Source organism: Cetorhinus maximus, chromosome 8 (assembly GCF_964194155.1).
Source record: "Cetorhinus maximus chromosome 8, sCetMax3.hap1.1, whole genome shotgun sequence".
Classification (NCBI taxonomy): domain Eukaryota; kingdom Metazoa; phylum Chordata; class Chondrichthyes; order Lamniformes; family Cetorhinidae; genus Cetorhinus; species Cetorhinus maximus.
Genome location: NC_135886.1, coordinates 109,575,207 through 109,590,671, shown reverse-complemented (window position 1 = coordinate 109,590,671; position 15,465 = coordinate 109,575,207). Strand labels below are relative to the sequence as shown.

At 40.9% G+C, this 15,465-nt stretch overlaps 1 protein-coding gene across 1 annotated transcript in view; it reads left to right on the top strand.

The window, feature by feature from the left end:
• The window catches only part of msna (moesin a), an 80,758-nt gene extending 68,268 nt beyond the window's left edge, over positions 1 to 12,490 (top strand). The window contains exons 9-13 of the mRNA XM_078547432.1: positions 16 to 146; positions 3,234 to 3,394; positions 5,884 to 5,976; positions 8,850 to 9,086; positions 10,547 to 12,490. Of these exons, the coding sequence (XP_078403558.1) occupies positions 16 to 146; positions 3,234 to 3,394; positions 5,884 to 5,976; positions 8,850 to 9,086; positions 10,547 to 10,711 (787 nt within the window). The 3' untranslated portion in view covers positions 10,712 to 12,490. The remainder of the gene's footprint in view (positions 1 to 15; positions 147 to 3,233; positions 3,395 to 5,883; positions 5,977 to 8,849; positions 9,087 to 10,546) is intronic.
• The last annotated feature ends 2,975 nt before the right edge of the window (positions 12,491 to 15,465 follow it).

The following is a 15,465-nucleotide window of genomic DNA, read 5'->3' as shown; positions in this document are numbered from 1 at the left end:
TACTGTTATCTCCAGAGCACAGCTAGAAAATGAGAGAAAGAAGAGGGAGCAAGCGGAGAAAGAAAGAGAGAATATAGAGCGTGAAAAGGACGAATTGATGGAGAGACTGAAGCTGATCGAAGAGCAGACTCAAAAAGCCCAAAGAGGTAATATTGACAGAGGAGCAAATCGATCACTGCTTCCGTTGTCTTAATATTGATCCTTAAGTGAAGGGTTAGGATGAAAACAAGAGTTTGAGCCGTGAGTATTCCCTGAAGAAGCTCCTCTTTCCATCAATATTTTATTCCTTCATGGGATGTGGGTGTCACTGGCTAGGCCAGCATTTATTGCCATTGAGAAGGTGGTAGTGAGCTCCCTCCTTGAACTGCTGTAGTCCATGTGCTGCAGGTACACCCACAGTGCTGTTAGGGAGGGAGTTCCAGGATTTTGGCCCAGTGACCGTGAAGGAACTGTGATATATTCCCAAATCAGGATGGTGAGTGGCTTGGAGGGGAACTTCCAGGGGGTGGTGTTCCCATGTGTCTGCTGCCCTTGTCCTTCTAGATGGCAGTGGTTGTGGGTTTGAAGGGTGCTGTCTAAGGAGTCATGGTGAGTTCTTGCAGTTTACAAGAGAGGGATAGATGCATTCTTCAACAATAATTTGTGATTATATAGGACATAATATCTTATTCGGTACATGGGAATGAATAGCTTTTATGGGAATTATTATACTTTATAAACATATAAAAGACTGGTCCATCAAGCTTATCCCAAGCAATCATGATGCAAAAAAGCCTAGAGACCCGCGGTATTTTTTCTCTCCAGTAATTTGATCTCCTGGGAGAAGTTTTTTAAAAATTGGCTATATGAACATAGGGAGAATTTTCTCCCCATGGGGCAGGCCAGTTGGGAGCAGGCATGGGGCCAATCACCACCCGCGATTGGCTGCGCGCCGCCATTTTACATGGGCGGGCCCCCCCCCCAGTGTGACATGCACCTGGAAGCGCTCAGCGCTACCTGGGCGGGGGGAGGAGGGAGAGCTGGGGCCTGCGCTCTTTCGCCCATGCGCATGAAAGAGCGCAGAAATCTCCCGAGGCAAAAGAGAATTTTTAAAAATTATTCAGACATGTCCCCTCATGTGACAACGTATCACAATAAGCTGGGACATGTCTGAGTTTTAATAATTTTTATTAAAGTTATAAACCCTTCATGAAACCTCATCCTGTCCATGGATAAGGTTCCACCAAAAAACGTGATAGCTTCCTGGGCTCTTCGCCTGCCCGCTAACCTTAAAGTTAGACGGGCAGCCCTGACCACTACTTTGATTAGGTAATTAATGGCCTTAACAGGCCTTTGACAGTTTGGCCAGTGCGCGCCCGCAGAGCTGAAGATCGGAATGGCATGCGGTGATGTCGGGATGCACGCCTGACATCACCACGTGTCGGCGTGCGGGGCCCGCCCCAGCATACCAAACGGAAGATTCTGGCCATAAAGTTGGTCAATTCATTGAGTGAGGGACATGGGGCAGGATGGGGGTGGGGTGTTTAGAATTTCAAGAGGAATTTCTCCAGGTAACCAAGACATACATACCCAACACCTCCCCTACCTTTCATGCAGTCACATTAACCTCAGTGAAGAACAGGACCAGAGGAATGAGAGACCATTTAGTCAAATTTATTTTCAAGATCTGATTAGAAATTGTGATCTGTACTGCATTGATATTCTTGTAGTCCTTTCCCAGAGCTTCACTGGAAGGTTGCTCCATGGTGTTGGCTGATGGAGCAACTTTGTGTTGTGGACCTGCTTAAGAACAGATTTGAGAACTAATGTAGAGCCTTTCACCTTGGTAAACTATATTATCAGGCATTCTTCCACTTGCACCAGCTTACATTGTTCAGGAACATATTACAATGGGGCTTTTCTGGAAACTCAGCAACTTTTATCTACTGTGTAATGGAGACCTATTGACAAGCATATGCCAGATTGAATCTCTGGCAGCTGAGTTAACTGATCTTATCCAGGGCAGCTGCAGACGTGTTGCTGTTGCCCTTGTGATACAGAGGAGAAAACTGACCAGGGTTTCTGCTTCTCTATTGAGCAGGCCCAGCTGGAAATTGTTTATTTCTGCTGTGATCAAGAATCTGCTTTGACTTTGGCATCCCCCATAGATAGATAAGCTGCTGATTCTATCTAAACTCTGAAGACTGGACAAGATGCCAGTCAGAATTCAGAAGTAAATCTTTCAGTATAGAACGAGGGGAAATATTGGACAGACTACTGAGAAATAATGAAGTGATTTTGCTCAGGGGTTGTGGGGTAGAGAAGAGGGGGGAATAAAACCACAATATTTACCCCTCATTCTCCTCCTCCACCCTCTACTTTAACCCCTGCCTGTTTTTTTTTCCCCCCAAGAGGGAAGGGGAACTGTCCAGCTAGGGGTAGCAGCATAGTTTTCTTTAATTGAGTTGAGGTGGGGTGCTGGTTTGTGGGGCTGGACAGGGTTTTTTTTCTCCTTACGCTGGATTTGAAGAGGCCACGTGACTGACTTTTTTTTTTGAAGCCTATTCTGCCTTTTTTTTTAAGAAAAACACTACTACAGTGTCCCAAGCTGCAGGGCTGAATCGCCCAGGAATTCATAGATCATCGGTATAATTCGATTTATTTAGAGGAAAAAGTCCGAATGGACAGTAGCTGACAAGGCTGCCCTTGTTTGAAAAGGTGGAGCTGACTTAGGGCAGCATGATATAAATGGGTATGAAATAAACAGTGGAGCAGGAAAGGTGCAACATGCAGCAGAGCCAGAGCAGGGTGATTTAAGCAGTGTGTGGACAATGAATGTTAGATTTTATTTTTGATTTGGGCATTAGGGCCTCCAATAAGCAGAAAGCAGTAAAGGCCACGTTGTTACCATGGGGGCTATAAACACTGAATTTTTCTTTTGGTAAGCTGGTTCATAAGGGGAATGGAGCAATTTTTTTTTAAAAAAAAAGTCAGCAACTGTATGTAATTTGTGTTGCTGTTTTTAACTGGCCAGCAGGGAAAGCTGAGAGAAGGCATGGGTGCCACCTAATGGCTGTTGGCCTGCATTTATACATGACTGCAGTAAGCATTTGTAATGTTAGTTTTTTTTTAAAAAGTGACAGAAAATGAGTTGCAGAAAATAAGCTTTTGTGGACAGAGCGCATGCTGTACACAATGATTGATTGATTTATACTGGGTATGTTGTAACCCCCTACTTCCATGTTATCTTTCAGAACTGGAAGAACAAACTCGCAAAGCACTGGAGCTGGATCAAGAGAGGAAAACTGCCCAGGAGGAGGCAGAGCGACTGGAACAAGAGCGCAGGACTGCAGAGGAGGCCAAGACTGCCTTAGTGGAGCAGTCCAAAAACCAGATGAAAAATCAGGAGCACCTGGTAAATAGCACCATTGCTAATATAAAAGGAATTGAAACAAATTTCTATATTAACATAAATGCAAAATACTGTGGATGCTGGAAACCTGAAATTGAAACAGGAAATGCTGGAAAAACTCAGGTTTGGCAACATCTGTGGAGAGAGAAACAGAGTTAATGTTTCGAGTCCATATGACTGAATTTTTCCAGCATTTTCTGTTTTAATTTCTGTAACAACATGCTCATTAAGGAATTTCAACCCAATCGCTAAAAGTTCTGGAATCTAGATATCTGCCAAGCAAAAAAACATGCACGATTCTCTGTCCCTTTTGCTCTACTGCTTGCCCACTTTGATCCCACAATCTAAGAGATGTGGGAGGGTGGGGAGGGTCCCCAGGCTTGCTACTTCATCCTCTGGTGCCCTGCATGGTCACTCAGCTAACCAACCACATCAGTGAGATGGGAGGTCTGGGAACATAATCTCCTGCCTAATGTAAGTGTGAATGTCGGCCTTGCATCTGTTGTAGTTGGAGATGCTGCTTTGCCTGGAGTGGGTGGAATTGGAGATCTGAAAAAATTTCCTATGATTGTAGTGTAGTAATTTTTCATTAAAATATGAAAACCTGTGAACATTGGAAATAAACGTGCATACAAAATAGTGGATTAGACTGCTTTTGGGCATTTGGAATACAAGATGGGTTAATTTTTCAGTGTTCTAATGAAGGATATCTCCCCAGCCTGTATGCCTGCTTTTTTTCTTGATTGAAAATACTGGCAATACAGTTTGTTTATAATCCTTCCTTGGACTGTGACTTGATAGCTATGCAGTATCCAAAAAAAAACACTGCTGTTAATGAAGGTGTTGGACATGGAACCCACTTCAAGAACCTGCTGCTAACTGGCATTGATGAACGCTCAGAGACGATGCCCATAAAAATGCTTTGTGCTATAAGGGTTCAACATTAACTTTTCTATCCAGAGCTGGAGCTAGTTTGGATCTTGAAAGTGTATCCATTGGACAGGGCTATACCGCACAACTGAGGCATTGTCATTTTACTTGGCTTGTTGCAGCTATGATACTTTACTACGTGAACCAGACAACACTATAAGCAAGTTAGTGCATTTTTACATTTGACATCATCTATTGTGAGAGTGCAATATTTGCAGCATTGTCTCTCACCATTTCTGCATTGCTAAAACCTGCAATGGCTCAACAGTAGGGATGAGGGTGGAGGTTTGAGGAATACAAATGTGGAGAGCTAGTGCACAGATGTTGCTCTCCCTATTCTGAACCACAAGTACAAAATGTAAAAGTGCTTCCAGATGATAGTTGAGGGCTCATTCTACATCTTGTTGATGTGATAAATTTGAACTATTTAATCATACCCATTTCATGTCAAACATTTGGTCTTTACTGTTAACTACAAATCCTGCAGAAACCTTTATCTTCGTTGTACAATGAGTTTTGTGTTTGCGTTTATATTTTAACTTTGAAATCAATCTTTTGATGTGACCTTATTTCCAAAACAAGGTCAAAGATGCTATGGAATGGAACATGTCATTTCAGGTACTCGGTGTAAGCATTAACCTGAATAGATGTACATCGTTAAATGTTGAGTAATGTGCTGAGAATTCCGTTGTGCTAAATATTGATGCTGATCATTACAAAAATAAACTTGTGGTGTGGAGCTTCAGCTAGATTGTGCTAGGATTTTTCCAGTGCAGATTTCCCAAAAGCAGCACAAAAATCAGCATTTTAAGTGCAATTTAAGCTTCTGCAATCCTTTGCGCTAGTTTAAAAATAATCATGATAGAGGTTGGCCCTGCCCCAGGTTGAATTAATTGCCACTGCATTTAAACTTGTCGCACCTGTTTGCGTGTCTTTAAAGGCACTCTATCTTTTAGGCATAAGGACTTTTTAAAGCTTTTGAATACATTTTTTAATTTACTAAGAAATAGGCTATTATACAATATAACTGGCAAATGGTTCTGTATAACTTTTTATTGTCATTTTATTATTTAACATCTGATTAGTCATGAGTGGACTAGACACCAATTAAATGCTTTTTTGTGGTAAATCCTTTTTCAGCTGTAATATCAAATTGCTTTAGGTTACTGTTCAAGTATTTAGGAATATTTTTAAAGCAAAATTGGAAAAGGTTACATTCTAAAATGCTGAGCTAGCAGAGTCTGCAGATTTTGTGTTCAGTGGTATGCAATGAGTGAGTGGGAACTCGGCAAAAAAACACTTCTCCAAACGAATGCAATTTGGGTCCTGGTTGCAGATTGAACCCAAAGCAGTAATTCTACTCCTGTATATTTAAATTCACCTGCTTGCTTCTAGCTTCCTAAACATTAGTTGAGTTGATGCAACATTATTGTTCCAGTTTTCTTTTTGGAAAGAGAAAGTATAAAGCTAAAACAAACTATTCGATTTATTAAGTTCATTCCTTCCATTTTGAAAGAGGTGATGGGACTGGCACTCCATGACACTTTACCTTTTATTTGTAGGCCTCTGAACTTGAAGAGCTCACTTCTAAAATAAATCTATTAGAGAGAACGAAGAAGATTAAGGAAGAGGAGGCCTCTGAGTGGCAGCAGAAGGTAAGGCTATATAACTCAGAGGTATTAGAATACCATAAGTGCTGGTATATTTTTCCTGTCTCCTTCCTGAAAGTTGCTGAGATACAGTTCCATGTGAACCAGCAGTACTTGCCCAAATACAGTTCTTCATGAGTGCAGACGATGGATGCTAGTTGACCATAGAAGGTGTCGCAGTGCTACCAAATCTCATCCTGTTGCGATGCCTACATGTAGGGACTTTCCAACAGGAACCCCTTCTCGGAAGACTCAGTGAAATGGTGATGTTAATATAGGGGTTTCCCATTTTAACTGTTGGCGTAAGCAGTTTCAAGATTAAATGTTGAGTCTCATTTTATATGCCAATTGTGACGAAGTATAGGTGTGGTTTGTGAACTCTGCATAAGATTTGGAATGGGAGAGAATACTTGGAAGGCAAATATTTGTTCTTCCCTTATAAGGATATTACTGTGATTCTATTAATGGATTGTTTGGCTTTCCTGCCTGGTCCTTGCAAATGGTACATCATTATTTCCCCTCATTTTTTTTGTGTGTAGATACTGATTTTTTTTTTTTTTCTTTTCAAGAAAAACAGTATGTTCCTGCCCCTCCTTTCACAGGCAGCTCTGTCAACTAGAGCTGCAGTTGGGATATACACTTGCAATAGAGCAGTGGGGAGATAACAGCCAAAGTTCCAAATTCCAACCTCAAAACAGTTCTCCCTGCTGGGAAATGTTCTAGTGAATGTAGGGGCTTCCATAGTCATATTGCAGCTTGATTGGTAGGGCCCCTGATTCCAACCTAGAAGATAATTTGGCGCATACACAGTTACAATCTAGATTTGATTATTACAAAGTTTTAGTGGGTATCATGTAAGTTGATATAATAAATGGGTTGTTCTGTCAATCTCTCTAGAGGCCAATAATGTTTAGAAAGAAATTCAAACTTCCATTAATCAGGCCTAAAAAAACATTTTTATTTTAGGCATTTATTAAAATAAACACTCATTTTTTCCTAAACACTTCTTCTTTGTAGGCAACTTGTACTTCAACTATAGAAAGTGACATTCTCAGAGTTTCTTAAATCCACCATCAGCAGTAAAGCCTGTCCTGATAATTTCCTCCCCGGCCACATCAGAACAGAACTTGTAGAAGGCAGTAGGATACGTCTCTTCGAAAAGAGACCATCTCCCTCCTGTAACTGGCTGTGGCAGCTCTCAAAGTCAAGCAGCCTTTTCTCTGTCTGCTAACCACACAGCCTCTGATGTCTTTCTGTGGCACTTATTGATTTATAGGAAAGCATGTACGCTGATCTCAAAAATGGCTTTCTCGATGTTGCTCTCCATGGCAACGTGAAACACCTTGCATCCTGATAGAAATGTTAATTAGCTATCTTTTATCTCGACTCCCTTTCACCTTTAAAAGTAAATAGTTGTGCTGTAGACTGTCTAACCAGATAGCTATAACACCCTTTCTGGGACTTTGGGAGATCCAGTCTGCTCATGGAGACCATGGCAGCAAACTCTGGGTTTACCAAGTGTAAATACCCTGCTGCTGCTCCTCCAGGGGAAAAAATCTAATTCTCCCCATCCCCCCACTAACAATCAAACCACCCAGGCTCCAGGCTTACTGTCAGGCAGACTTCAGAACAGTCCCTGAGTGACTCCTCACTTACCCTAAATGTGAAAAAGAATCCCAAAAAGAATAATCTTTTAATTGAAACAAGGTGATAACTGGGGTTTGCAAACTGCTCATTTGAATATCTTGTTTATTCTCTGCGCATTGTTGGGTTATTTGGTTTGCATACTCTTCATACTAATTCATAAAGCGCATATGGGTATTGATGGTGCAGCTGATTTTTATTTTGTAAACTCTTTCCCCCACCCACTTCCCAAACATAAGGAGCAATGGTTCAGTTGAGGCAGTGGGCATGCTATGCAATTCTAGAGTAGGGGAAAATAATTGGACTCTGGGATTTCTACATGGGAGGTGAGCTTGAAAAGGATTCCACAGATGGAGGGCTCTTCACACCCCTGCCCCACCCCCACAACGCCACACCCACCACATTCTACCCATTTGCTGCTACTTGCTCAGGAATGGTACAATTAAGCATCAGCTCTTTTTTGTCTGAGTGAGTTTTCAGCAAATTCTTATCAATACCAATTCATTTAACATCACTGGAAAAACACTATCTCACGGGTGTTTATTGTCTGCAGCATGGTACTGGCTGAGCTGCATCTGTTTTTGTTTTGGGCTTTAAAACCATCTGCAACATATTGTCTCTTTGACTTGAATCTCTTGGGAGGTTGTCAGCAAGCTTGCTCGTGACTTGCAGTCAAATAATCCTGTCCAGATTTACTTGGTTGCATTATGAATCAACTGTTTCAATTTTTTGAATCTGGCGTTTTTCACTACTTGGGCAGTCGTCTCTTTTCAAAGGTGTATTTTTACAATACAACTGTAGCGATGACGGTGGTTTTACTGCACAAATGTCTGCTGAATCCAGAACCTAGGCCTGACCTGACATGACCTCACTCCCATTTTGAGATCAATTCAGGCCTCAGCACCTGGTTTCCGCTTTGCAAGTTTATTATTATGCCAAAGCCACTCAGCACTAACACCAAACATGTAGGGTCCATACACCCTAAAACTAGTTTTCTACAAGTTTGTTTTCCTTTCCATTTTTAGTGTCTCTTGCTTTCGGGTAATCTAATCAAGCAAACAAAATAGTCTTCCACAAAAATATGCGTGTTTTCTCATTGCTTTAGTCAGGAAATGTATATAGATCATAAAATTGTCATGCTTGTGATTGTGACTTCAGTATGGGCATAATCAAAGTTCATGGTTAAGTCAAATGTGATGAAGTGGTAGTAATTGTAATTGTGCACTGTTGTACAGGCTGCACTAGCACAACAAGATCTGGAAAAGACCAAAGAGGAACTTAAAATGGCCACAACAACCCCACCCATCCAAGTGACCATCCTGCAAGCAGAAAATGAGCATGCAGATGAGCACGATGAGAATAGTGCAGAGGCTAGTGCTGAACTCAGCTCGGAGGGGACCGTTCAAGATCGCAGTGAGGAGGAGAGGTTGACTGAGGCAGAGAAAAACCAGCGTGTACAGAAACAGCTACAGGTATGTACACTTGCCAATCTGACCTATAGTTGGGGTTTAAAGCTTTTCTAAATGGTAAAACAAAGGTTTGTTTATCCCTCTTTCCCCCTACATCTATTTTTGATGTGAAGGTATTAAATAATAAGGATAAGGTTTATGTCACATTCTCACCACCAAAGAACCAGAAGACACCTGTCTGATTTTGGACTTTTGGGGAGATGGCAAAGCTAATGTGCAGAGAATGTTCTTGCTTTTCTGTCTTTTATTAAACTCTCTTGTTGACTGCAGTTACTAGCACTACCCACTTATGAACACAGGAACAGGAGAAAGCTATTCCACTTGGGCTGTTCTGCCTTTTGTAATCGCACTTCCTAATGCTGTATTTACGTTTTTAAAGCATTTGATTTTACATCTTTTAGTTTTCCAAGCTTGTGCAATGTTTGTACACCCAGCCCTTTTGGTATGAATTTTTTCTTGATCTTTGTTTAATTGATTTCATATTTAAGATTCTGTCCATTTTTTTTTCTTGATACACCTCTTCCTGTGTGGAAAAACGATGTTATCTGCCTTTTCCATTCCCATTCTTTAAGTCCCACAATTAGATTACCTTAATCTTACTTTTTGGGTAAGTGTGGGTCATATTCTCATCGTGATCATTGCTGAATTTTCCCAAGTCAGTGTATTCATATGGTAGGGTGCACAAAATTGAGTGCTACTCAGTGGGGGTCGACAGTGCTGTATAAGTGGAAATACTTCATTGCTTTTATATGCTTGTGATGAAGCTGGCATATCATTAGCCTTTTTTTTTATGCCTCCCTGACCAAGCTTCTAAATGCATACCCTGATCCCTAAATCTTTGTTTGATTATACAATCTTCTCTATGCCTGGAACGGTGTGCTGGATCCAAGCCCTGGACTAGACATGTGTGTGAAAATGTTACGAAAAAGTTTTTGCAAAGTGTGTGTTTTTAACTTAAAGCTTCAGTATCATGATAACTTGAAATCAACTGTGGGTTAATTAGATTCAAAGTGGGTTGCTTGGTTTCAGTTTGGATTCCTGCTTAACTTGTATTGAATTCCAATCAGAAATTTTTTATGATCAAGCGCATCTAAATGGGGAGGACCACCTAGGATGGTGTTCTTTTAAGACCAAAGTGCTACTGCCCAATTTTATATTTTGGGGTATATTTTTATTAATATCTTCAAATGTTTTTATATAAATGAGACCTTTTACATTATCATTTTAAAAGTGAAAATTTGGACTTGTTCATCGTTGAAATCAGTGGCTTTCTGAGCTGTGTAGATGGGTCAAGTCTCCCTCACCACAAGACTGTACACTAGGAAGGTCAATAATCCAAAGCATCCTGGAGTGGTTCAATTAATTTTACACTTGGTGGGGTGGGGGCAGGCTAGAAATTTAATCTGAGGAACGGTTACTTGCAACAACTTTTCATGATGACTGAAACGCTACTTCACCCATAGGCATTGACTTCTGAGCTGGCCCAGGCACGAGATGAGACCAAGAAAACACGGAATGACCTGCTACACGCAGAGAACATGAAGGCGGGACGAGACAAATACAAAACCCTGAGACAGATTCGGCAGGGCAACACCAAGCAGCGGATTGACGAATTTGAATCCATGTAAATCCCCATTTCCTGTGACCTGTGTAAGGCGCTACATGGGAATGAATTTGGTTCCATTTAGGAGTTGCCGAGAAGCCCTTTTTTTTTATTAATATATAGCTTGTGCAGATCAGCAACAGAGATGTATTAAATTGTTGTTTCAGTTCTTGTGTGGCACAAATGTAATCTTTGGTTATGAAGTTCAGAAAGATTGTCGTCCTCCTCTCCATTACACAAATTAGAATTTTATCAAAGCCTTTGCTTTATTCCCACTGTTTTTGTACTGCTTGTTATTTTAAGTAATGTATTTTGGCTCATCTTTGATATGAGAATCTTCACAATCCTAAACTCTATTTAATTTAAAAAAAAAAGCATTGGAAAAAAGATTATACAAGTTAGGTAGGATGTTGATATTGATTCATGGAAGCGGTCCTCACCACAAAAGAAGTACAGCTCCTGGAATGGGGAGCTTACAACTGTTGTGTTCATCTTCTCACTTTAGCCTGTAGGTTGGTTTTCACAGTTGGCGAATCTAACTGGTATTCACCATCTTTAATCGATGATTATTGCCAAGTGATTATCAGGATCTAATGTCTTTGATTAGACAAGTTCTGCCATCACAAAAAAGTATCGAACTAAAAACCATTCTTGTGAAACTAATTCTTCTTCAATATTATAGAAAGTAAGCAATAGTTGGGGAGAGATCCCTGCATTTCTGAGGTAATTTACATTCAGCTTTAAAAGATTTATATGCACACCTCACTTAGTTGGCTGAAATTAGTGAGGCTCTGCCTCTGATTTTTTTCAAGCTGCATATAATTCAGCTGTGACTGGAGTACATTGCACTAAAATTTTAAATTCATAAGAAATTGTTAAGCTTGTAGGGGGATTTTCGCCTTAATGTCCACAGTACCCGGGAGGTTATGGTGCTACCACGTATTTCACTGGGTAATGGCAATCCCACATTTTGTGTGAATAGTTAATTTTGGGAAAAATGTACAAATTTATAATAAAATGCTTCCCTCCTAATTTCATGGCTCTAAAGTATATGTCAAGATTTCAAATTTGTTCAACTTCAACTGAAATCCTTCTACGTTGTACATTAAGGCCAGAAGTACTTGAGATATGGCTAATGCATACTTTATTGAGCTTCATATTCCTAACTGAACCTCTCTTGCCAAGGGCTATCATTTAATGCTGAATAATCTTTTTTTATATAGAAATGAAAGTGCCAAAAAAATCTGTTACGTGCCTATGTCTATTTTATTTGCAACCAAGATCACTCCTTGTGCAGTTGGTTGCTTTTTGTTTTCTAAATAGTATTATGTACTTGATGTAGTTACTTTGGACTTTAACTATGCAAAGTAGGAAGAGCAGAATTATTTTTTGTAACCAGATTATTGGTTTGCAGACTTATCATGTAACCATGCATCATGTATTTTGCAGGATAATTGATTATAAGAAATGTGCAGTATTATATTAAGGAGACAACTGTTCAAGCCAAATGTTGATCTTTCATGGTATCTATTGCAATGACTTTGTGAAATGGGAACTTTGGTCAATAATAATGGGGCTCTTCAGCTCATTGAGAAAAGCTGCTTGATCTCATTCTCAGTGGTTTGAATATTTTCTATACATTTAAATAGAAAGTTGGCCAGTGTAAATTTCTTCTGCACTAGTGAAATCTACTCCCTATTTAACAATTAACAAATGGGATCTCGGTAACAAACTATTTGCTGTTTTTGGGGTTTGTATTCAGTTTGGTCTTTCAGCTCTAATAAATTTTCATATTTCTGCATTAGTTTTGGTTGCTTTTTTTTTATGACTCCTTTTCGATAGATTTTTGAAACCTCTGTCCTAGTAAAGTGGGTTTTCATGTGTTTTCTGTGTAGGGGAGCTCTTAGAAATATTGACAGTCCGGTAGCTCCTTTAATTTCCAAAGGACAGTGTTGGCTAGACATCCAAAAGGAAACGGTGCTATTGATGCTAAAGATGCTTTTATTAATACAGTGACCAGAAATTTATAGGTCCACAAAATAAAGGAATTGAACTTAAAGGATTTGATCTCCTAGCAGATCCACCCCAGTTAGGAAATCCAATTGCTATTTTGCAGTAAAAAATATATCTTTATTCTAAACTCACCTTGAATAATTAGCTGGCAGAATAATGATGTTTTATTTGGGGGTGGTAAATTTCTTCACAGCTCAGTGCACAAATGGTGCAGGAAATGTTCAAAACCAGGAATATCTTGTGGAGGTATGCTTTGTTCTCAGTAGCTTTTTGATCCTTCTCAAATTCTGCCCACAAAGTCCCTTCTGCCTCTTTTACGCATCCCCAAGTGAGAACCAGGGGAATGGGAACCCCATGTCTCCTGGGGGGGGGTTTGTACTACAATGAACTTTGTGCACATTAGACTAAGGTGTGCAGCAGCTGTTAATCCAGGTGAAAGTGAGCAGTGTGTAACCCTAAAACATCTGCAAGTTTAAATATTACTTCCAAGCTGTATTTTTTTTTAAAAATTTTGAAATTTTCTTTTAATTGGATTTAAAACTTGGAAAATGCTCGCATTTTGCACCGCATGCTCATCAGATCAGACATTTTCATCTCCTTTTTCCCCCTTGTTAGAACTGGGGCTTCTTGGAGCAAGTTCCGCCAACTCCAGCATGATGCCACCACCAAACACATCTTCCCTTCACCCCCCCGACGGCATTCCGTAGGGATCGTTCCCTCCGGGACACCCTGGTCCACTCCTCCATCACCCTCTACTCCTCAACCCCCACTTATGGCACCTCCCCATGCCCACGCAGAAGATGCAACACCTGCCCCTTCACTTCCTCTCTCCTCACCGTCCAAGGGCCCAAGCACTCCTTTCAAGTGAAGCAGCATTTCACTTGCATTTCCCCTAACTTAGTCTACTGCATTCGTTGCTCCCAATGCGGTCTCCTCTACATTGGAGAGACCAAACGCAAACTGGGCGACCGTTTTGCGGAACACATGCGGTCTGTCCGCAAGAAAGACCCAAACCTCCCTGTTGCTTGCCATTTTAACACTCCACCCTGTTCTCTTGCCCACATGTCTGTCCTTGGCTTGCTGCATTGTTCCAGTGAAGCCCAACGCAAACCGGAGGAACAGCACCTCATCTTCCAACTAGGCACTTTACAGCCTTCCGGGCTGAATATTGAATTCAACAACTTTAGATCTTAAACTCCCCCTCCCCCCATCCCCACCCCGTTTCTCCACCCCACCCCCCCCCCCCCCCCTTTTTTTCAATAATTTATATAGATTCTTCTTTCCCCACCTATTTCCATTATTTTTAAATCTAAAACTAAAACCTTGTTAGTCTTTCCACCCCACCCCCACTAGAGCTGTACTTTGAATATCCTGTCTTCCATTCTTAATTAGCACTTTTCTTAGACAAATATCACCACCTTCAACACCTCTTTGACCCTTTTGTCTGTGACATCTTTTGATTATCTGCTCATCTCCACAATCACCACACCCTCAACGTCTCTCTTTCTCCCCCCCCCCCCACCTTAAACCAGTTTATATTTCTCCCTTCTAACTATGCTTCAGTTCTGCCGAAGGGCCATGAAGGCTCGAAACGTTAACTGATTTCTTCTCCGCCGATGCTGCCAGACCTGCTGAGTTTTTCCAGGTAATTCTGTTTTTGTTTTGAACCCAATTTGTGACCTGTTTGAGGCAGGCGTTGTTGAATGGATGCAATCATGTGACAGATCTGAATAATCAGAATGAATCAGGTGGTCCAACATTACAAATTGGATAAGTTGAGGTGTAAGCTGCTGGAAAGAGGAGACATTAGATGACACTTTGAAAATAGCAGCTGCATTGGGAGCAATGAATGGACATTTTCACAGCATAAAACCTGGTCCCACCTTTGCCAATGGCACAACAGAATCCACATATCCAGGTTCCAAATGGAAACAGTCAAAAGTCTGTGTGTGTTTCAGATGTGGCAACTTGGCAGTATGGGAGAGATGTATGCTGCCCTGCCAAGGAAAGGATCAGCAGAAAACCTGGGGGCACAAACTATTTTGCCAAGAAGTGCAGAAGCAAAGCTGAACAGGGAGAGAAGCCCAGCCATGTAAAGGAAAGAGATGAAAGTAGCACAGCTGAGACGATGTCTCTGATGGCATCATTATTCATGGAGCCAAAAGAAAAGAACATAACAGGAGCCTGAGATATTAGTATTGGCTAGATTGCAGTCAGCAGGACTTGTGGTAAATGCAGTCAAGTGTTTGGGCATTAACTCTCGAGTGGTTGAATCAATCCAGCTAAAGACAATATAGCAGCAATAGCGAAGATGTGTGAACCAAAAATTCCATTGAAGTGAGAAGTTTTCTGGGACTTGTGAACTATTGTGTGAGGTATATCCCAAACTTCTCTACCCTGGCTGATTCATTTGAGGCAGTTGACCAGAAAAAAATGAACGGTTCAAATATGATGAACAGAAAGCTACCTTCGAAGCTTTGAAAGACAGCATGATAAGTGTTTGAAGCTGGGATACTATGATCCAAGTGTGCCAACAAAAGTCATAGCAGATCCCAGTCCAATAGGATAAGGAGCACTGCTGGTGCAAATGGACATTGATGGCCTTAGAATCATTGCTTATGCAAGCGGATCTCTAACAGGTGTGGGAAGGAGGTTACTCAAACAAAGATGCCCTGGGATTGGTGTGGACAGGGGAAAGATTCCACGCATACTTTGGGATTGAGTTTGAATTAGTGACTGATCACAGTCCATTAAAGATTTATTTTC